Raw genomic sequence first — 23,190 nt, 5'->3', positions numbered from 1 at the left:
AAGCTTCTCAAGAAAAGTTTTTTTTCTGTCTATCTATTGAAGTCTTTTTGTCTTTGTACTTCAAGAGACTCAATCACCTAAAGCTTTTCACGGCCAATTAGTTGTCTCACACAAAGCAAAATAAGCTTAATAATTAGCAGTAACGCGCTTTTCCCTGTATTTAAAGCCGCTGAACACCTTTACTGAACAATGGGAGAGAACCACGACCATGAGCAGAGTATTAAAAGAAATTCTATGATTTATAATGAAAATGAGAGGCAGTTGTGCAATTCAAACCTAAAGATTCTTCAAAATAAAAGGGCCCTTTCAAAAAATGACAGCTCTAGTAAGCAGCAGGTTCAGGATTCTAAACCAAGAAGGGCTTTAACAGATGTACCAGTGAACAATAATCCTTTAAGCCAGAACAAGAGAATAGTAGCAGGGAGCAAGGCGGCCAAAGTACGAAGAGAAGAAAACATTAGACCTATTGTTAGCGCCGTTCAAAAAAGACAGATATATAACGATCGAACGGCAGCAGAGCAAGAAGAAGAAGAAGAAGAAGAAGGAGAAGATGATGATGCTGCTTCGATAGTGAACAAAAAACGCAGAATAGACGCTGAAGGAGTGAGTGAAATAGTAGGCTGGCAGGACCTAGATTATGTTGAAAAAGATGATACTGCAATGGTAGCAGAATATTCTGCTGAAATTTTTGCATTTTTATATAGAAGAGAATTAGAAACGTTACCATCGCACAACTATTTACTCGACAAAACGTCCAAGTATTATTTGAGGCCTTCCATGAGAACAATATTAGTGGATTGGCTGGTAGAGGTGCACGAAAAATTTCAATGCTATCCGGAAACGTTATTCCTATCCATAAACTTAATGGATAGATTTTTAGCTAAAAATAAAGTTACGATGAACAAGTTACAATTATTGGCAGTTACCTCACTTTTCATCGCGGCAAAATTTGAAGAGGTAAATTTGCCCAAACTAGCTGAATACGCTTATATCACTGACGGCGCGGCTTCTAAAAACGACATAAAAAATGCGGAAATGTTCATGCTCACTTCCTTAGAATTCAACATTGGTTGGCCCAACCCACTCAATTTCCTAAGGAGGATCTCCAAGGCAGATGATTACGATCCGGTTAATAGAAATATTGGTAAGTTTATTTTAGAGTATGCCTACTGCTGCCACCAATTCATTCATTTACCTCCATCTACCGTAAGCGCAATGGCAATGTATATAGCGAGAAGAATGACCAACAGAAACAAGAACGAGCTATGGAATGGAACACTACAGCATTACAGTGGTGGTATCGATCCAATACACGATGAAGCGTTTCAGTCTCTCTGCATTGATCTAGTCAAAGACATCGCTAGTTCCAAAACTCATTTAGATTCATTGATTTTGAAGTACAAGAAACCAAGGTATGGCTCTGTTTATTTCCAAACTTTCAAGTGGTGTACATCCGAAATGCATAGCAACTTTCAAAATCTATTTAATCTTAAGTAGATTAGTACTAGTAATGCTCATGAATTCGCATACTCTTTACATTTTCTTTTCTTTTTGCTGAACTAAAAGGAAAAAATTTTTTGCATCTATCTATCTATCTATATATATGTATATATAGTTTATAGTGATATGCGTGTTCACTTCAACATATATAATACCACCAGTATTACTACTATTATCATCATTAATATTAGAATTTTTTTTGTTTTTAAATTTATTCTTTTATTTTTATTATTATTATTATCATTATTACTATTAAAAAATTATTATTATTAATGTTATTCCAATGTTAATTATAATAACTATACTGAAATAATTTTAAAAGAAATGAAAAATGAGAAGAAAGCAGCATTTTTTAAGAGACTAAGGTTATGATATTTCCCATAATATCAACATCCGATACTGATGCTTTTCTTTGTCTACCCTCGCTACATGCATCCGGAAACGGTTGAACTGAAATAGAATAAAACTTATGGTACAAATCTGAAATTAAAATTAAAAAATTAAAATTAATGGTGTGGTGTTATTAGTGAGAATAAAAATGGAGTTTTATTTTGGAAATCTTAGGCTTCGAATGATTTTTTATCGTCAGTTTAAAAATAACAGAATGAAAGGCGCTAAAATTGGGTGTGAAATTTGTAAGAATAAATGGAAATGTGAAAAGAAATGATTAAAAAGCAGCCATACATTTTATATGGACATTTATCGATTATCGTTTTAGATATTTTAAGCATCTGCCCCTCTTCTCATTCATGCAAGGTCATTATATCATAGCCGTTTTTTCTAACCTTTAAAGCCCATTGGACGGAAATTATAGAAGCTTTCATAAATCTTCTAGATTGATATTTTCTATGAAATTCATCATGAACAATTGGACTCACTAGATAATCCATTATCATGTGACACACGGGCGCAAGTTCTTCTTTAGTATACCCGCCGCTATAGTGTATTAGATTTCCATCCCATTTACCTTTACCTAACATTTTTCTCGACATAAACATCGCAGCTGCTGCACACAATGAGGGTAGTATCCCAATAAATCTGAAATCTACCAATGATATCTCTAATAAGAATTTGGCAAGAGTTCGAGACTGTATATCGTAGTCATCTGCTTTCGAAATTCTTCTCAGAAAATTCATCGGATTGGGATAATTTAGGTTAAATTTCAATGTCTTTAAAATGAATTTCTCCCCTTCTTTGATTTCATCTTCCGTACATGCACCGTCTGTCTCTGATGCGAAATGTTTTATACTAGGAGAATAGACCTCTTCATATTTAGAGGCAATGAAAAGGCATGATGTGCCAACCAATTGTAACTTATCCAGTTGAACTAGCTCTTTACCTAAAAACCTGTCCATTATGTTAATGGCAAGATACAAAGTCTCCGGTAATAAGCCGAATTTATTATGGATTTTAACCAACCAATTAACTAGGATATCTCGATTTTGATGAATATTTCTATGCTGATAGAGATCTTCCTTCTTTGGAAGAGTAATGACCTCTAGTTGGTGGAGATATTCGAATATATCATTGACGTACTCGCTGACCATGAATGGATCATTTACATCTTCTGCATCTAGGTCTTCCCATTCATATTCTTCTTTGCCATTTTCATCGCACACTTTAAACTTTTTGGGCAGTTCTTGTTCAACAATTGTAGAAATTGGTCTTTTTTTTCCACTATCAGTTTCACTTTCGGTATTTCTAACTTGAAGTTGACTTCTAGCTGGATGAAGTTTTTCGTTTTCTACCGAGTTATGGACTACCTCAGTGCTTGATCCAACGCCTTTTAGGGGATCATGCTGGATTATCTCCTTCGCTGAGGAGGATTCTTGTAAACTTATATTTGCAGGCAGCTCAGCTCTCCCCTCCTTTATAGAAGTTAGCGCACCAAATTGCTGACTACTTGGGTCTTGGTTTTCTTTATCATCTAAAAGATTGTTTTTGGGGAGTTGGATACCATTTTCTTTCAGGGTTCTTTTCTCCTCTTGTGCGGCTGTTGATCTTGATACGCTTTCTCTAGTAAATTGAGGAATCCGACTTCCCTCCTTCTTTACTGAGTTTAGTGTAGATTTGAAATTTGTTAGGGCTGGATTATTCGCATTACTCTTTTGAAATGTCGTATTTGTTACATTGTTTAAGGCCAACCTTTGTACATTCCTCAAAAACCTTGATGAACTAGTATTCTGTGAGTTTTCTGTGTTTTCTATTGGGTTGGACATCTATAAGATCAATGAAGAGAGAGAGGGGGTAATCAATAAAAGGCTTCTTGGAAGGAAATAGCAAGTTATAAAAAAACTTCTGACAAACGAGCGAATGAAGTTTTTATACAATGATTAAAATTTCTCCAATGTCGTTAAAAGAATCTAAAAGGACAAAAATACAAAAGGAAAACAGATGCTCAATCAAAGAACCGCTTCAACAGATATTCTATGTCAATTTATTGAATAGCTCGCAGTAGGTTTTTATTATACACTGGCTCAATCAAAAAGAAAGAAAAAAAGAAAGAATAAATAACCAGTATCCTTTAGCTATATTTCTTTCGCTTTTCAGAAGTATCAATTCGAGAATACTTTACTTCTTGAGGTATAGGACAAAATTAATACCAGAAAGATTCAATTTTAGTAAATTTTTGGATCTTTTCAAAAGTCTAGCTAAATTGGCAAAAAATTAACCTAAAAAAAATCTATTTTATTATATTTTGATTTTTTTTCCTTTCTAAATTTTTGAGAAAGGATCTATTTCTCTTTTCCCCAAAGAGGTTATATTTTCCATTAAGAGCAAAATTTCTGAAACTCTATGCCCATGCTATGAGATGCTAGCTGTAACGAGTTTGCTATTTCCTCGAGGGACAGGCACCGAAGTTCATCCATATCGCGAACTTCGTTGTTGACCTTTTCCTGATTCGGTCGCTATATTTACAAATCTCCTTTTTTGATTAGTGCCTTGAACTTGCACTTTCCTAAACGGGCTCAATATGTAAACATATTATACAAATAGTTACCCGCATTTGGAATAAAATCTGTCTTTTGGCGGCTATTTCCGCGTGTTTGATTAGAAGGAGTAGTGGTCATTCTAATAATTCCACTGTGCTAATGCACTCGCACTTAATTTTTAAACTTCCGATGCATCAACACTAATGATCATAGCATAAAACGCGTAGAAGGCGATCTTAAGTTTGAGTCCCCCTAAGGCACCTTAGTAGACGGTCAAGAACAGGGTGTGAATATGGGCGATATTCAAGCGAGATTAGGACTTATAAAACAACAACAACAGGGATAACAAAACACTTGACCCCTATTTTTGTAATAAAACCGTTTTCAAGGTAAGGCAGTTAGTAATTTATGTACAACAGAAATTTCTGCCATTTCTTTCACGACAATAACGTAGGATAAGGCCATGAAAAACAAAAATACTAAAGTGCTTATCTAATAAAAGGAAAGGATTAAGCAGTTCCTGCCCATATTTTGGAAAGGCCGTAGCTTAGTTTCCCTGAAATTTACTTCAAGAAAGGTCTGCTTAGCAGTCACATATGTCAATTGTGGGCTGTTTAGTCAAAACCACTTGGAGGTTGATGAATTGATAGTATTTTGGTAAATGAACTAAATATACATTATCAATAAGACGTTGGAGGGGCTTTCTGTATAAATTCACCGAACACTCCCAAATTATGATAAACTTGCTTAAGCATCTTTTCGAAATGCAGTGCATGTGTTAAGTGACAAGCTAAAGGTAAGACATTACGATAATACTCTGTATAGATCGTAGTAACATGAATTATGAAGCATATAAAAATAATATGAAATGTTCATCGAATTTAATAAGTATAAATGCATGAAGATAATAATTCAATAAGATAGATAAACAAAAACGCATGAAGAGAACTTGTAGAACAATAAGCATATATCACCACTCCACTTTTTCTGAAAATTGTGTAGAAATGTAAATTCTGTGATGTTCGTTATGATTCAGTTTCTGTTTCTCAATCTCTATGTCATACTCTTACGCTATATGATAACACACTAGTAGTAGGAAAACTGGTCAAGAGATGATTGTTGTTTCTTTTCCCAACTCATACACCCCAAACAAATGCCTTTATCAAAATCCGATCTCAACACTTATCTTAGTTTACACATTTATCAAATAAGGTTGGCAATGTACCTTTTTCGGAAGGTAAACATCAAATATTTATAGAAATATTTATTAAGGACGCTCTGTTGTATTACGGGCTCGAGTAATACCGGAGTGTCTTGACAATCCTAATATAAACAGTCTTAGGGAAGTAACCAGTTGTTAAAACAGTTTATCAGATTAATTCACGGAATGTTACTTATCTTATATACTATATAAAATATGAATCATACTAAGTGGTGGAAACGCGGAATCTCGGATCTAAACTAATTGTTCAGGCATTTATACTTTTGGGTAGTTCAGCTAGGGAAGGACGGGTTTTGTCTCATGTTGTTCGTTTTGTTATAAGGTTGTTTCATATGTGTTTTATGAACGTTCAGGATGACGTATTGTCATACTGACATATCTCATTTTGAGATACAACACGCTCCGAAGAACTCATCCTTGTTAGCTCAGTTGGTAGAGCGTTCGGCTTTTAAGCGCATTTGCTTAAGCAAGGATACCGAAATGTCAGGGGTTCGAGCCCCCTATGAGGAGTTCTTTACTTTTTTGCACGTTTTACAAATATGCAGAAACAAAGACAATACATATTGTATCAGTTGGTTATAGTGTTTTGGACTTACAAGGTTCTGACAATATACATTAATGTGTTCCTTTTATTGAATGAAAAAAAAAAATAATTCTTACATCTCAATATGAAATTTTATCCTTTACAGTACAAAAGTAATTATTTCGAGAGTCTAATTAGAATGATATCTAGAAAAGGCTTTCCAGTTGAAATTCACCACTGGAATTTTTGGTAAATACACCTTCTTCTGTGATAATTCCGTCAATAAGCTCATGTGGAGTAATGTCGAAGGCTGGATTCCAGACATTGATTTCAAGAGGGGCAATACCGACCTTTCCAGTGATTGGCTCTCCTGACTCATTCAATATCAAGGAACCATTTTCAGGATTAATTACTGTACCAGTAACAACCTTGAATTCCTCAGGGTTACGTTCTTCCACAATAATGTCATCGCCAGTTTCGGTTACATTATCGATAGTTGTTTTGGGAGCTACTACAAAAAACTTAATTCCGAACTGCTTACAAATTACAGCAAGTTGTAAAGTACCAATTTTATTTGCTGTATCCCCATTACGAACAATTCTATCAGCTCCAACAAATGCTGCTTTGATTGGAATTGGACTAGTTCTAATTCTATACGCGATGGAACTATCAGTAATTAAAGTTGATGGAATCTTATCATAAACTAGCTCGTATGCTGTTAGCCTTGACCCTTGATTATAAGGTCTAGTTTCCAGTGGGAAGACATGGCCCATCCTCGGGCATTTTTCATTGTCCAATCCCGAGTCTGCCTTGTCGGTTTTAGCAAGTGAATCCTTCCACAAAGAACGGATAACACCTAAAGCCGTGCCATATCCAGAGGTTGCTAAGGATCCAGTATTACAAATCGTCAGAACGGCAAATTCGTCCTTGAAACCGTCCTTTTGTAACACGTCAATCAAATACTTAGCTCCATTATCACCCATTTTCATGTTATTCGCCAAATCCTCATCTATCAATTCACAGACGTAATTATATAAACTACCGTCAAAAGCCTTTAGGTCACTTGAGGATTTCAGTATGTTCTTTATCTCTACAAGAGAATTTGATAAATTAACGGCTGTGGGTCTACTACTCAAAAGGAAATCTAGCCTCTTATTTAGCACTGTTTTTGTAGATTCCCAGTTAACTAAAGAATACAGCGTAGCAACATCAGAAGTTGGGTTGTGTTTTATTAATTGTACCTCAGTCAAAACAGATAACGAACCCACAATTGCAATTGCCGGGGCACCTCTCACCTGCATACTTTTGATGACTGAGTACCCATCATCAATTGTGTGAATTGGAACGTATTTAGTAGTATATGGTAAAAGTAATTGATCAAGTACCTTTACCGAAACATTTTCTGGCTCCGATCTATCAAAGACGATGGCTTCCAACGACATTTTTTGTCAGCAGTTTGATAGATCACTTTGTCGGTCGTAGATATTGCTCTTAATCTTTTTATTCTAGCATGCTAAATTGATGAATGGGGAATACTTTGGCCGTGCGCCCCATCATCTCATCTTAGTAAGTGAAAAACCGGAAAAACTAACGCCAAGAAGGCCTGTAAAAAAAAAATCTTACTGATTTTCATTTTAGTATATAATACAATTACTATATAACTGAAGAATATTTACGCTAGACACATGTGTGTGTTTCCTCATTTATTTTTTGAAAACTCACTCGTAACAGGGTAAAATGGCTTTACTCCATTTCCATCATTTTCATTATACGTTTCATCTGAGTTTATTGATCTGATATCTGAAGAGTGCGTGGAGCTATAAAATGAATTATGCCCTTCGACTTCAAGGATATGTGAATTATCACGATTTTGAGAATCTGGACTTAGTAATCGATGTATTTCCATAGAAGTTTTTTTCTTATTCTCTTTTTTATGAGGCAAAAATTTGTTACCAATAATATTTCCCAAATGTTGTAAAACTATTCTTACGACGTCTCTTTTCAAAGCAGTAAAAAATTCTTCCCTCGACCACAGTTTGTTATGGTACTTTAAAACAGGGACTCTAACAATCAGGTTATTAACATCGGTCAAAAGGCTGTGTGAACCCTTATAACACACGGACATTAGAGTTTTTCGGATTATAATAGATTTTACATTGAAAAATGTCCCTGATCTTTTGACCATTTCATTGATGTTATAATCAGGTTGCACAAAAAGTGATGCTGACAATTTTCTATGATCACCCTTATGCTTTTTGATACCTTCTTTGCTCTGGATACTACGCAAGTCCCAAGAGTCAACGTCTTTCGCATCGTACACAGATAAAGAACCGTTAGAAAGACTGTGCCGTAAAACTGGAGACGATGAAAAGAAGGAACTAGTGGAAGAACGTGGTACAAGTTCTGGAGAATTGGGTTCTATGGAAGTTTGTTCTATCTTTGGAAATAGATAATTCATTAGTTTTTCCGATGTTTTGTGATCCATCTTGAAAATCAATGGCTGTAGAGAAACAATCAAATCTTGCAGATCTGAAATACCTCCAACTGATGGCCCCAGGATCCAAAAAATTTCTACCATTGGCGCGTTCTTATTATAGGATGAATTTTCATAAAAGGGGGCCAGCAATTCAGTGTAAACGGGATTTTCTTGCTGGTTGAAACATTGTAAGGAAGAAATGGATACTTTATTACTATTAGTGCCATCGGAAGTTTCTGAACGAATAAATGTAGAGGGCCCCAATCCGATAGTCACGAAAGGAGTTTTACTCTCATCGTACAATTCCCATATCAATTCATCTGTTCCAACTTGCCACCTCAATCTTTTCTGTATTACTCTATTACCACTCCCCATCCGGTCGTAAGTTTTCTTGATTGCCGTCATAAGTAACGTCAACTTCAACGTACTAGTTTGAATATCGAAGGTTAGCTCTTGTCCTGATTTCATAAACAATCTTGGCTCGTGAAGTTTGAGGTATGCTCGCGTATAATAGAGTTCCTTTATTCTTTCTTGTAATGCTGTGACAACAGAGACATCAAGATTTTCCAGGTTATTTCTGACCTCATCAGTAAATAATATCCTGGAAAGTTTCTCAACTTTTTCATCCAATGATGATCCAAAGGAAAGTAAATCTTCTGCGATTGCATATACAGCGCAGTATTGTTGACAGTCCGAGGTCAGAACCAATCCTGGAAATGCAATACGAAATCTCGAATCATAAGAGAATGCAGACGTATCATTTGCACTAAAAAATAGGGGATTGGGAGCGACGTAGGTCAAAAACATTGATCTCCGTTTTAGAAAAACATGCTTATCTAATAAAGACCCGTCAAAGCACATTTCAAGAGGAATCCATGGGGGCCATATATCTGACTCTTTGTCGGAACCATATCCATTTTTATGGAAAAATCTACCTTCAGGACCCTCTAAATCCTTTTTGAACAATGTAAACAACTGAATGTCCTTTGAAACAGCGGAATAGCGAGTTTCAACAATAGTATCGACGTCAACGGGAATTCTTTTTCCTGATTTTCCATACACTTGAACTATATCAATTATTCCCATTTCTATATCCCTAGCAGCTAAAATAACTGCTGCGTTCCTTTCAACGTCCGATTTGATCTGAACCTGAGGGGAGATTAGTCTAAAAAGATAATTATCAACATAATCAAAGTCATCACTCGGAACTTCTCTGATGAGTTTCTCAAAGTGCTCAATAAATTCTGAATTACTGGCTAAATCGTCCTCAAGTATTGAACCATAATCTTCTACAGATGTTCTGACCCCAGTCAACACATTTCCCAGTAATTCTTTTAAAATAGTTACGGATTTATAAGTCACAGCAAACCTCATAGATTTCCTTTCGAAAGCACTGGAAGCGTATTCCAAAAGGTGATGCCTGATTTTATTATCGATTTTTAACTCGATATTATGGACCATGAAACGGTTATCATAGGTGGACTCAACCTGCATAGTAGAGGCTTTTCTCATTGATACAAAAGACTCCACGGTATTGGTCCTCAATAGCGATATTCTATTTTGAATTGGCGGTGCATTTTCCAAATTTACATCAGTATCGGAGAGTGAGCTGGAGCTATCACCATCAGTATTTCCTCCAGGAATAGTCTCCGAGATTTTTAAATCGCTCAAGATGGTGTTGACTGTGTGCAATCTGTGGTTTAATTCAGCTACCTCTGCTTTTAATTCGCGTGCATAGCGCTCCGAATTTCCACTTACCGAACCTCCGCCTTTGTTCGATTGCAATTCGCTTAACGTAATATGTAATAATTTTAGTTGTTCTTCTATTTCTCGTTTTCTTTCAGTTGCTAATTTCTCCTGCGTCAATTCTGGATGATTCTTGCCAATCAGACAATTGTGAGATTCTTCGGTACCAAATGGGTAAGCTAGTACGTAACCATCATCATTTATTTTTCTAAAGTAGGATATTCTAGGAGAGTATAGCAATGGTATTGCTTCTAATTTTAATGGAAGTGAGGAACCAAGCGGCACTTGATTCAAGTCTATATAATCCTCATAATCATACCAATCTGATTCACGCAAGTATTCCACATCTTGAGGCGTAATAGGACGTGATGGCTCGTCTTCAAGTATGCCATCGAGTCCAGAAGTAAGAATTTCCTTAACTGCTTCCTGATCAAACAGAGTTGATAATATCCTAATATCTGCTTCTGCACAATCAATCTCACCCCTAGACATCTTAAACTTCCATACAGGTTTTGACTTATTTAATTTTTGGTTCGTATGGGTCAGTTTAACTCTTTTTTGATGCAAATCAATTTTCAGTGAATCAAACCTCCCTTTCAATCCAGTAAAAGTTATTTTGCGGTCTTTTTCAAGATCATATTGAGTAGTAATATGCCGATAAATATGCGTAACCATTAGCCGTTTTAAATGTAGCTGATAAGCTATTGTAAATAATGAGCGACCAAACTTTGTCTTGTTTTGAAGTACATCCGTAAATAACCGTCCTTGCCTAATAGGACCAGATGTATATGTATGAAATAAATTCCACCACTTAAAGAAATGTGTTAAAGCGTAAGGTGCGAGATAGAGACTATTTATGGATCCGTGCTCAGAAGAATAGACACCAAATGACATGTGGATAAAAGATGTTCTAAATCCTTTGTATGTATCATGGTGATCCAAATCTGCGACTCCATCTGGATTCATCAGCTGTATTTCATAATGTGGCCTATTTGGAAGGAACCTCTCTTCGTCACCAGCCTTAGATATATCGCCTTGTTCAAAAAGTAAACCTAATGTCCAAATTACTCTTCCATCGAGCTTCATAAAGACTTTATCAAATTTACTAACTTTGGCAAAGTCTGGCACTGCCAACTGAAACCTTTGGGATTCAATTTTTAAAAACTCTTTAGGATCCGTGGAGTTATGAACGTAAATTGTGGTGCCACCAGACCAGCAGAACGCCAGACCCGCACCATCATCTGTAATCTTATAAGGATCATGTGAACCTTTAATATTTAAGTGGATCTCACTTTCCTCTGAAAACTCGTATATCCACTTCCCATGCACTAAATATCTGAATTTGTCCCAAAATCCTAGCTTTTTGGACGGATCGATGAGAGGTTTGGTTAAAAAATCAAACCAAAGCATCAAAGACTCATAACCGGGTTGCAGAGATTTCCCCCATGTTATTCTGGCAGATGAAGAAGATGTAACCATTGACCTAATATTGAAATATGTTTTGACTGAATTAATTGTACGAATGATGTGCAAACCATATATTGTATTGGCGTCATTATAGGGGCTTCTTTGGGCAGAGCTGACAAAAGGAACATAAACAGTATGAAGCGCGCAAGGTGCTGGCATCTTTTCAGCAAATACAACATCACCTGTTGTAAATGTGTCGGGAAATGATATAGCAGGTATTGGATAATCTCTCAGACGCAACTCCCATAACGCGCTTTTGATTTTGAGGCCAAGAATAATTAGCAAAGTGTACTCCGTAGATTTTGGAACTTTTTTTCCATACTGGTAAACAAAATCCATATAATTGTCTAAAGGGAAGGAAGGACTGCCTAGTTTAAAATCCAAATCTTTTACGACGAGGTTAGCAACAGTACTGGTTTTCTGTCTAGTAAACAAGTGGTATTTCGTACCAAGCTCTTCACGGCTGATAACCCGATAAGGCATACCATAAAAAGAAAGTTTTGCTTTCCTGTATCTGGCAATCCATGACGTTGAAAAGTTTTCTAACAACCTGAGATAGGCCTTTTGCTCATATTCTTGATCATTCGCATAAAACTCTGGGAAAAAACTTTGTCCACGGGAGGTATCATAGAGCGACCTTAAACGTACATTCATGTCCTCATATGTTGATAGCTTTTCCTTGAACTCTTCAAGCTTCTTTAACCTCTCACGTTGTTCCAAAACACCAACTTTCAAAATTAATCCTAACTCCTGCTCAAAAGGATCTTCTTCAATATCAATTAGAAAATCCTGGCAACAAATATGTAAATTTGGAACTTTTTTCGGAAACTGTTGCTGAGGGTATAATCGCTTAAATTCATTCAAATTGGAAAATGCCAATTTAATTTGCTTAAACGATTTATACAACGTGACTATGTTATCCGTTATCATGTAAAATCTAAAATGATATTCGGCATGAAAATGAATCAATGAGGTGTTTATAACAGCGGATTTCTTGCAGATCAACTCTTCAGTGTCTAGCTCAAAGTCATTAATATTTAGCAAGGAAACATAAACCTTAATATGCTTCACATAAACCGATACCACGTACGCTGACAAAGATGCAATTGTAAGATTTTTAGTGGAACTTGAAAGTCCAATCCTCTCGAATATTAGGAGTACCTCTGTATTATGAGGAAGCGTTAGCTCTATAATCATCTTTCCTATATCTACTCTTAATCTATCGAGAACATTGACAGATTTTACACTGCTCACTGAATTTCGGCTCAATTTTGAATTAGGACGAAATTTTATCCATATACTCCGAATATAAAACCACAACCAGATAATATTTACATCCATCTTAAATTTAATCTTGGGAAGTGAAAAATGAATTTCATCTGAGTCGTTAAAACTCAATAACAAATTGGTAAATTGAATAATAACCTCAGGAGAGGGCTTATACGTAGTGCCATCCATGAAACGATATACGGATGCATCAATAATAGTGAAGTTTTTCTCCTGGCTGTCCGCTAACAATATTGATTCTGTAAAAACAACTTTGGCGCCTCTAGTTACGTCAGATAAGTTAAAATTCTCAGCTTCCACAGGATCCAAATTTTTCGGAAGAAACCCAGCGACCAGTAACGAACATGAAATATCCTTCATTCTAAGTTTCAATGACCAGTTAAATGTTTTCTTGGCTTCATTTAGGTCCCCCAATTTTCCACCATTCGCTTTATGAGCCGCATTCCTTTTTGTTCTGCTAGATATTAGCAAGTAAATTTTGTCAAAGGCGCGACTTAAAGTATGCAAAACTTCAATGTTCTCAAGACTAACGTACGAATGTCTTAGTGTAGACTGAACGATCAATTTAGAATTTGAAAATTCATCCAGAAATGTGTCTAATCTTTCAAAGCCACAGACTGGTATAGACACTGGGTTAGCGTCCTGCTCTGTTGGAATTCTCAGGTAAGAGAGTGATGTACCCACAATTTTAATATAGTTAGATAATTGATCAGATACTAGGGCTGTCTTCGCAAATGGCCAATCCGGACGTATTTGCATTACTTGTCCCTTTTTAGGAGTCATAGACAAGTTGTTACGGCTAAAGAGAGCATGTGTGCTGAAGACCTTAAACGTCACATTCTCCTCATCTGATATATGCAGCCTTGAAATAAAATTCGACATTAGTAGTTCAAAGTTAAAACTGGGCAATCGATCAATATCTAAATCTAAAATATTTAATGATCTGTCGTTTGTGTTAGTACATGATGAGGTCTCAGGGCTATCGAATTTGTCCACTAAATGAAGAACTTCCAGTACTTGATGTATAGTGAGGAATACTGAAGGATTTATAATGTTCAAAATGGAAGATACCTTCGTTCTCCGTAAAGGTACATTGTCAAGTAAAAATAGTAAAATATCTGACGTCAGTATGACATTTCCAAATGGAATTCTAACTGCTGTATTACCATCGATATCTACTACAACAGCATTTGCAGAAAGTGATAGTTCAAAATCGCCCCATGTGGGCTTATTTAAGGGTAAAAGTTCCAAAGCGGAGACATTATTTAGAATGGAGATTGATTCCAAGTAAAGTTGAGCACTTGATATGCGAATTGTAAACTTTTTTTTGTAAATCAACTTTACATTTTCTACCTTAAGGTCCAGAATGTTCAAAGTTTTCAGTGGGTAGTGAAAAGGCTTTAGCATCTTACGATATGAAGTGAGCATTTCCGCATCATCACCAGCAGAAAAAGGCTCAACAGGCTCCGAATGCAAATTCTTCCCTTTCTTCTCTGGAAGATGCCAACAAACATCACTTATTTTGAGACTTGATTTCCAATTTTTTAGTATAACTTTTGTGCAGTTGCTGCCTGTATCATCTTCCTTTCCAATTTTACAGACCATAAAAAAACCAGTATGGTTCAAAGTATCTTTCGTTTCAGGATGGGTAAAATCATGCAAAAATGCCTCTAACTTTATGGTATCATCGTGTGGGTGTGATATCGTTATGGATCCGATATTTAATTTATATTGTTTTCCATTAGGCACTGTAAGAGCTAAAGTATGAAAGAAAGTGGAAAATGAGAACACAAGTTTCAAAATTGATAGGACTCGCCTGTTAATTACAAAGGTAAAAGTTTGATCCCGCGGATTGAAATATGTTCTGGAGTCTTTAGTTGAATGTGCAGTGATATGGCTGTCCTTCCCAAATAACTTCAAATCAACATTATGAAACACAATTCCGGGTTTCCAACCTATTCGCAAGGTTATCTTGCCAATATATATTTGAGCAAAATCAGTTAAGATAAACGCTCGTCTTATTGACGTACCAAAAAAGTATCCAAATGAAATTTTTCGTATTGTGGAATGGCGCAGCATCAATATCCATGACATGAGAATACTAGCGATTTTCTGAATTGATATAATAAAAAGCATAAAGCCTAATAATAGTTTAGACACATCCCTTATTTGAGACCACGGTAACATAGACATTGTAGATTTTTTTTCTTGCAATAAACAGGATACTCCAGCTACTAGATATTATGGATGACAAGCCTACTCGAGAAATTGATCAGCAAAACTAAATTGAATGCTTAGCTTTTAAATGTAAGCCTTTTCGTGGGAAAAAGTGTATGATTTAGTTTTCAAAGAAGTACCTTCTATAATGGTAAATTATTGGTTGTGCTCTTGAATATAATGCATGTGTATGCCCTTGAAGTTTTTAATACAAAGCCACTAGTGCAAACAAATCAACAAATCTATTTACCCTTAATGTTCCTCTTTATCAATCATACAGCCTTGCAGATGGATGGTAAGTGATGGACTATAGAACACCTCAGAGATATTTTACGTAGATGTGCGGGATTAAGGGTTCTGAATTCTCCTGCCCGAGGCGCCCAAATTTTTCATTTTCGGATTGCAAAATGATGCCATTCGCTGACAGCCAGTTTTGTATTCATTGAATAAGAATAATGGCAAATTCAGAGAGACAATTCCAGCGATATATCCCGCTTTCCTTCCTTTTTTCTTCCGCAATCAGTTAACTGAATGAAACAATAATGTACTATAAAGGTGTTTGATGAGATCCTTGTCATTGTCGGCATCCAGGTAAATTCCATTAGTAACTGCATCTTTACTCACGATAGCTTCTAGAGTTGGCTCGTGGAGATAACCAAGGTTAAAGACAGACTGTGTAATTGGTAGCCCTTTACCATGACTAACTACTTGTATTTCAATCGGGGGTGTTTTTCTCTTGTCACAAATGAGTAAAACACGATTTATCGAAGAAGGTCCAACATTCGGTATCACTGAAAGTCTTGCTTTTATAAATGCGTGCAAGTTAGCATTGTATTCCGTTATAAATGTAGAGGAATCAACTTCTAGGCTCTTTGGAGTTGATGTTTGCAATACCGAGATTGGGAACCATGACGTCGCAGCCGCCAAGTTGTCTTGTACAATGGAGGCTGAATTCAATACGTACGAGCTTTTGTATGATTTGGAATAATCTAGTGTAGGTACCAGTTTTAGTTTATCTTTATCAGCATGCTGATCTTTGCCAGTTGATGGTACCACTTTCAATGGAATTAGTAATTCTCTACACGATTTTAATTTTGAGATTTTTTCTGCTCTCATTGGAGAAGCTAAAAGCCTACCATATAAGTTATTTTTTAAATTGAAATTTTCCAAATGGAACTGCCCCACCATTTCCTCTTCATCTTTGAAATAGAGCTTCTTGCGCTTATCCGACCATTTCTCGAAGTTTGTAATGAGCGGAGAAACATCTTTGACTCGTTGGGCACAGTTTTTATTAATGACTCTCGTTGGACAATCTATGAGTAACTTCTTATATGCCGATTTAGGTAAACCCATATTTGATTTTGAGAGGTTCCCAGGAGAATTCACAACAAAATATTATTCGAAGGCTCCTATCGTCATCATGTACCGTGGCGCATTGCCAACCTGTCTTATAGAAAGGCCGATGTCGTAAGCGGACCGGAAAACTGGAGATGAACAGGCATTGCCAATCCTACCGCCACTGTAAAAAACAAGTAAGAAAAAGATAATTATGGACGCTGGCTTTCATTTTAAAATAACATCAAGTTCAGATGATACTTCTGAAAAATACCCAATCAGGAATCTATTTTTATTTGGTAGAAGACTACTTTGTTTACTTATAAAAACATGATAACTATCTAAGAATATATGAACTGATTGCGTTTAACTTAACTTTTCCATTTTGTCTTAATCTTCTTCGTTTCCGGTAGTTAATGGGTTTGTATTTTCAGCAGGAACATGACCCAGGACTTTCTTGTTGCTTATTACACTTATCAAGGAACCAAATGACATGCTCTTCATCTGTGCAGTCTTATTGGACAGGTTTTCATAGTGTCACTTACTTGACGCGGATGTAGCAGGTACAGTATTAGTACTTCCCTCCTTGCGCGAGTGAAGAGACTTATCATTCGATACAGTAGATGTTAGTGGGACGTTTTCCGCACTATATGTCTTTTTCAAACTGCTATAAGGAGCTTCAACACCTTTAGATGTAAGCGGTTCCTTCAACGTTAGACGTGATTGTGAGGCGCCCTTCTCATTGCCGTAGATCAATCGTGAGTCATTACCTTCTTTCCTTGGACCACATTGATGGGGAATATGACAAGCTGAACTTTTGCGAGAGCCACTGCAGTTTTGAGTTCTGTTTTCCTCGAACAATGGAGACTCCATCTCAAAAGGTGAAAGATCTGACCCTCGTCTTGCTTCCGAATTGCAATTCAATGGTATTCCAAAATATCCGTTTGCATTACCATCCAATGCTAGACAACTGGGTGAAACACCTGGTAAGTTCATTAATGGCGAAGGATAAAAATCAACCCGTTGGTTGTGAATGGATGCAACACTGGAGGCACGAGACGATTTATGACTACTATCTGAATACGCGCTTGCCGGAATAATGGCTTCATCCCCATGATTACTAACAGCTATTTGAGGTACCTCTCCGGGAGCCGATGCTTTTCGCGAAGAGGATGCCATTAAGTTATCTGCTGACCGGTTGTAAAGCATACCTTCCCCAGTATAAGGTGAATAAGGCGATTTGCAAGGGGTTCTAATTGTGTAACTCATACCATTTTGTGGAGCACTGTTTTTCGTTTCTCCCACTATGGCCAGATTACCATTTTCATCAATGGCTGGTGTATTGACTTTTGACCTGTATACGGAATTCATAGCGCCTGCATTCATATTTGCGCTTTTTGGGATGTCTATATAACGAGGACGATTTGCCCTCTTCCTAGTGTTTAACGTGGTAACAGAGGAAGATGGCGTTACTTTTTCAGAAAGGTTAACAAAACTGTCTACTGGAGTGATATATGTACTGTTTTTGGACCTTTGAGAGCTCTTTCCATTATTATGGTTTCTACTTTTCAGAATCTTTTCTTCAATGAAGTTCGACCTCTCCTGAGTAGAATTGAAACTTGTAAGCGCTTTTATGTCCTGAACCCATTTCTTGAAATTTTTTGATTCCTCTGGAGTTGGTTCAAGACTTGCGGAAAATATTTTAAACGTCCATTCAACGCGCTTCTCGCAAATTGACTTCTTATTGATGTTAGCTTCTTCTTTAGCCTTTTTTTGTTCCTTGGGCACGGAAGAACTCTTTAGAAATTTCGGAACGGACACCATCGAGAGAGCTGAAGGCGTACGTTGATGTTTGCCCTTATTTGAAGCAAGCGTCTTTGTTGGACATGCCAAATCTGAGGTCGTGCTTGATTCTTTTGTACATGTGTCCTCTGGTGAATGATAACTAGCATACCCTTGTAAAACAAAAGTTGAGTCAGTACTATCCTTTAATGAGCAATCATTTAAAGACAAACTAGAGATAGGATATAGATTCGAAGAACTCAAACCCTTTCTTCTCTTCGTCAGTTTCGGATCCTGTGTCCCTTTGCTCGATGGGTGACTGCCAGCGTTAGTCCCATCCTTATTCACACGGCTAATGTCTGATTGTTCAACAACAGGTTTATTTTTTGAACGGGGAGACTTGCTGTCTAGAAAGAAATCGCTGCTTTTGAATTCGTGAAGATAATTTGTAGTCAACACAAAATAACCTTTAGTAAAACTTTTAGAAGACTCTGTTTTCTTCAGTAGATATCCTACTCTAATGCATTTGGCCAGCGGCGATTTCATGTTAGGATAAACAATATCAGATAATCTTCTGGGTTGCGGTGGCGGGTCTGTCGATTTTAAATTCATCAGACAGGTAGGATGATGAGAGACAAAATTATCCCACTCTACAGCCGGTGGTCTAGATAGAATACCTTGCTGCAATTCATGGCACAAATTTTTGATCATTAATCGTGCTTCTGAATCAATTAACGCTGAGTAGCGCTGTAATGCGGATTGAATTTTAGAATATACTATTTTCTCCAGTTGTAGTGCTGCTGATTGTAAATTCAGAAAAGCTTCTCGAAGATAGTTTTCTTCGAGTAATTGTCTTTTCAGCTGCAAATCTAGTTGTAATTTCAAAAGGTATGGATCGTGTTTTGGTTTTAATTTTTCACCTTGCTTATCGCCCGAAGTGGATGCTTCATCTAATAACTTCACTGAAGCAATATATTTATTCAGAAGCCTGCTTGTTATTTTGATATGCTCGCCTATGTTAGTCTTGAAATCTCCATTTAATTCTTTAATTTCTTTCATCTTTGTGGTCAAATCCTTACGCAAGTCGGTCAATTTGGGTATAATATATGCCAAGATTTCCTTAGAGATCTTATATTGTTGACTACCCAAAGATAAATGGTACTTCTTCAAAATCACTTGAATATCTTGAATGGATCCTGACCCAAATTTCATGAAGCCAGAAGAAGCTGAAGCTACCTCTTCCGAAGGTACTGATTGGATTGACTGCGGCTGTTCCACATCTGTGTCGTACTTGCTGTCCAATTTTTGAGCGGCCAATGGGACAGGCTGAGGTTTCTTAGTAGGCAACTTAGATATACTTGGATCAACCAGTTTGTTTGTTTCATCTTCCAAATCAGTAAGAAAAGCAAATTTTACGGCATTTTTCATCTGGTAGTTGATCCTTGCAATTTGTTCCTGAGAGTAGGCAGCTTCTCTGAAGTAAGCGATCAAACTTTTCAAGATTTTCTTCCATTTGTGAAACCTATCAATCAAAATATCTGTCGGATACTCTCTAACAAACTCCCCGGAAGTTTCGTAAATGTTCTCCACATCTAAATCAGAAGGATCAGCCCTGTTAACCTTTTGTTTAGCCCTCGCCTTACCTTCACTCTTCGGCAATTTTTTAGGTATAGGCATGTTAATATAGTAGGGTGACCTTGGGTCTGTCTTGGGTAATATATACTCGTCAAGTTTTATGTCCTTATTCTCTTTGCCATCTGGCCCGTTCATTTGCGTATTTCCAGATGCTGGCTCATTTTTCAGCGTCAATGAATCAGGAATCATATCCATCAAGTACTGGGAGTCGGCGGAATACATAGATGCCAGTTCATCGCTACTACCACCAAATGAACGATAGTTCTTCGGTAACTCCAAATTTCTAGAAGAGCTCCGAGTTGAACCTGGTGTCGCAGGCTGCTTCGAGATACCGCCATTCTCCTGCTTAGGAAACGTGAAATAGTCAGACATCTATTAATCCACTTAATTATCTCTTGTTTTTCTTCTTTTAGCACACAAAGCCATAAAAAGTAGACTAGGATAAAGAAAACAGCTTTCTTTATGATTCTTCTCTCTTTACCTGTACCGCGCCGTATTTGGCTCAATTAACCACTCTCAAACCTTAACAAAAAAATCACAAAAGCTTCCGAAAGAATACCCAATAAGCCACAGCTACTTGGACATCAATCACGGTCAAACCAACATCATCCTCTATGTAGGAGGCTTTTCGCCTTTTTATTAAGCAATGGAAAATCAGCTTGCGCGAGAACGGCGTTATCCGCATATGAAACACCTCCCCCTAAATCTCGTGATTAGAGTTTCACGTTTCATCACATGAAAGTGTGGTAGTATAGTATAATTCTGGCAAAAGTAGCATTGAAAGTGTTCAGTAGTCCTGAAGGTGGCAGAATCGCTCAGTCTAGGTAAAATTAAAGAAGAAAATGTAGGCAAAGATCCTGCCCCCCCCCCACAAAAATTCGCCATGTATCAATATTGATTTATTGCCTGTAATTTTCTAGGTTTGTAATGCTCGCATAGCTTACACAAGTTTATAGTCTATATACACATATATGCACATGTTAAAGTGTGCCTCCATGGATTATTGTTCATTCTTAGTGACTTTGTCTACAGACTCCCCCTTCTTCAAGACCTTTGCAGCCACAGACACCATGGTAGAAAACCAAATAACATTCAAGATGTCCAGGACGAAATTGCCTGCAAGGATAACAATGGTGTCAAAGACTAAGAAACCAGGTTCATTGCGCACCTGGTAAAAGTCGTAACATAGTTTTCCAATTTGAAACCACCCCCAGGCGATTCTAGCGGCAAAGAAGACGACCATGAGCGTCAAATTGTTCAACAGCAGCAGTAGAGAGCAGAATTTGCTTTTCTGGGGTAGAAATTTGATACCGAACCATCTAAAGTTCAAGGAGGGATTGGAAAGTTCGAACATCAAGAACACTGGGGCGTAATATTGGATGTACGGTTTCAATCCGATGCAAAACACGACGGTGGAGATTATTCCGTGCACAACGAAGGGGAAAGTAGAATACATGGTGGAAATATAGATATCCCAGACGAAATAACCAATAGCAAAAATACAGATGACTTGAGTGTCTCGATTTTCTGTAAACACTCGAGAGTGTGAGGTTTGGTAGGGCTCGGCCGAGGCTTTTGGATCAAGCAAGAACTTCAATGAGTAGTACAGGACCACTATGCTTTGCAGTAGGGATATTAAGTGGACTGAACTTTGATTGATCAAAGAAGTGTACTTCTTTTTGTAATGTTGAGCTTGACGTTCCGAAGTTGTCTTCTCATCTTTCTTGACGTTATGTTTTTGGTCATAGTCCAATTTCCATTTAACCAAATGTGGGAATAAGATCCATTTGCCAAAAAGAAACCAAATATGGTAGAATATAGCAACATAAAAAATTGAGTGCAAGTTGGAGAGAATCGCTTCCGACTTGATTATATTGCGATTTGCCAAGAACGGAATCACCGTGGTCTTAAATAATTCCGGTTGAGGAAGCGACAATAAAACATCCATTTTTTCTTGTAGGCAATGTTCACCTTCGTGCTTGAATTCCTTCCGGGGGGGGGGGCAGAAGCTTGAGATAGAGGAGAGGTCTTCTTCTTTTTCTTTTTGATCTGTCCAACAAACGTTTTTTCTCTCTCCTTGGCTTATGTTAAATATGCCCTCGGGAACTGCTCGAAAAAAACAGGAAAAAAACCGCGTTGAGAAAAAGTACCAACAATATGAAATTTTTCGTTTATTTGAGCATTTGTTGTGCCAAGTATAATCAAGACGATAGAGTAGGCTGCTTTTAAAGTTAAATCAACGAATGTTCCATTTCACATAAATAAAAACTACACATAAATAAAAGATTAGCGCAATTAAAAGGAGAAAAAAAGTAAGAAACTCATCCTATCAGTAAGTCTTGTTCTTCTCGTTGGCATTCTTGGCATCGTTGTCTGCTAAAATCAAGGCTGCCCTTTTTAGCTGGACAACGTTTGCGGTCTGCTTGAACACGTAACCAGGGAAACTTATGATTGTAGTCCATTTACCAAAGGTTGCAGAATTTGAGAACAACTGCAAGTACAATCCAGCATAAAATAGTTCGTTAAACGCACAGATAGTGAACAGTACGTCTCTTCTCGTGTAGTACAGGTGTAACAATCTGGACTCACCCTCGCCCACACTTTTATGAGAAGTCTTACCAGCACTTAAACTGGCATACATATGCATGTAGTGACTAGTAATATCCAAGCCCAGCATTAATTGGAAGAAAACGCACCATTGGGGATACTGCACACAAAGGAAACACATCAAGCCAGCGGTACTGGATCTGTCGGTAACCATGTCCAGAACGGCACCCAGACTGGAAACCTGATTGTACTTTCTTGCCATGGTTCCGTCTAGCGCATCCAGTAGACATGATGTACTATACAACCATGTAAAGGCCGTAGGATGATTCTTCATAACGAAAAAAGAAAGGGCGGCGGTGATAACACGAACATAACCGATCTTATTGGGAATATACCACAGAACGTGTTCTGCAGTAACCTTTTCTGGTGTTGAATTCGAACTCATCTTGTACTATCACACTTTCCCTCTTATTTACATTACTTGAAGGCTCCACAGTGACGGCAAATAAACCATACCACC

At 37.1% G+C, this 23,190-nt stretch overlaps 8 protein-coding genes and 1 non-coding gene across 9 annotated transcripts, besides 1 other annotated feature; 2 read left to right on the top strand and 7 right to left on the bottom strand.

Annotated features, from left to right (window-relative positions):
• Nucleotides 1-189: 189 nt before the first annotated feature.
• CLB5 (B-type cyclin CLB5) lies at nt 190-1,497 on the top strand (the record flags this gene model as incomplete). The annotated part of the gene is made up of 1 exon (NM_001184217.1): nt 190-1,497. One exon carries the CDS (start codon nt 190-192, stop codon nt 1,495-1,497), a length of 1,308 nt encoding a protein of 435 aa, NP_015445.1.
• A 746-nt stretch (nt 1,498-2,243) lies between these two features.
• CLB2 (B-type cyclin CLB2) lies at nt 2,244-3,719 on the bottom strand (the record flags this gene model as incomplete). Its single annotated transcript, NM_001184216.1, has 1 exon — nt 2,244-3,719. The coding sequence occupies one exon, from the start codon at nt 3,717-3,719 to the stop codon at nt 2,244-2,246; it is 1,476 nt and encodes a 491-aa protein (NP_015444.1).
• A 1,993-nt stretch (nt 3,720-5,712) lies between these two features.
• Nucleotides 5,713-6,053: a long terminal repeat (Ty3 LTR).
• A 16-nt stretch (nt 6,054-6,069) lies between these two features.
• YNCP0017C lies at nt 6,070-6,165 on the top strand. The gene is made up of 2 exons: nt 6,070-6,106; nt 6,130-6,165. It is a non-coding gene; the product is annotated as a tRNA-Lys (tRNA).
• A 219-nt stretch (nt 6,166-6,384) lies between these two features.
• Nucleotides 6,385-7,620, bottom strand: MRI1 (S-methyl-5-thioribose-1-phosphate isomerase MRI1; the record flags this gene model as incomplete). The annotated part of the gene is made up of 1 exon (NM_001184215.1): nt 6,385-7,620. One exon carries the CDS (start codon nt 7,618-7,620, stop codon nt 6,385-6,387), a length of 1,236 nt encoding a protein of 411 aa, NP_015443.1.
• A 257-nt stretch (nt 7,621-7,877) lies between these two features.
• Nucleotides 7,878-15,347, bottom strand: HOB2 (Hob2p; the record flags this gene model as incomplete). Its single annotated transcript, NM_001184214.1, has 1 exon — nt 7,878-15,347. The coding sequence occupies one exon, from the start codon at nt 15,345-15,347 to the stop codon at nt 7,878-7,880; it is 7,470 nt and encodes a 2,489-aa protein (NP_015442.1).
• Nucleotides 15,348-15,890: 543 nt separating this feature from the next.
• On the bottom strand, nt 15,891-16,724 carry RRG8 (Rrg8p; the record flags this gene model as incomplete). The annotated part of the gene is made up of 1 exon (NM_001184213.1): nt 15,891-16,724. The coding sequence occupies one exon, from the start codon at nt 16,722-16,724 to the stop codon at nt 15,891-15,893; it is 834 nt and encodes a 277-aa protein (NP_015441.1).
• Nucleotides 16,725-17,243: 519 nt separating this feature from the next.
• On the bottom strand, nt 17,244-20,495 carry RGC1 (Rgc1p; the record flags this gene model as incomplete). Its single annotated transcript, NM_001184212.1, has 1 exon — nt 17,244-20,495. One exon carries the CDS (start codon nt 20,493-20,495, stop codon nt 17,244-17,246), a length of 3,252 nt encoding a protein of 1,083 aa, NP_015440.1.
• Nucleotides 20,496-21,123: 628 nt separating this feature from the next.
• Nucleotides 21,124-22,071, bottom strand: ALE2 (Ale2p; the record flags this gene model as incomplete). The annotated part of the gene is made up of 1 exon (NM_001184211.1): nt 21,124-22,071. The coding sequence occupies one exon, from the start codon at nt 22,069-22,071 to the stop codon at nt 21,124-21,126; it is 948 nt and encodes a 315-aa protein (NP_015439.1).
• Nucleotides 22,072-22,452: 381 nt separating this feature from the next.
• Nucleotides 22,453-23,115, bottom strand: PIS1 (CDP-diacylglycerol--inositol 3-phosphatidyltransferase; the record flags this gene model as incomplete). Its single annotated transcript, NM_001184210.1, has 1 exon — nt 22,453-23,115. One exon carries the CDS (start codon nt 23,113-23,115, stop codon nt 22,453-22,455), a length of 663 nt encoding a protein of 220 aa, NP_015438.1.
• Nucleotides 23,116-23,190: the final 75 nt, after the last annotated feature.

Source organism: Saccharomyces cerevisiae, chromosome XVI (assembly GCF_000146045.2).
Source record: "Saccharomyces cerevisiae S288C chromosome XVI, complete sequence".
In the NCBI taxonomy this organism is placed as follows: Eukaryota; Fungi; Ascomycota; class Saccharomycetes; order Saccharomycetales; family Saccharomycetaceae; genus Saccharomyces; species Saccharomyces cerevisiae.
This window is presented reverse-complemented; position numbering and strand designations above follow the sequence as displayed.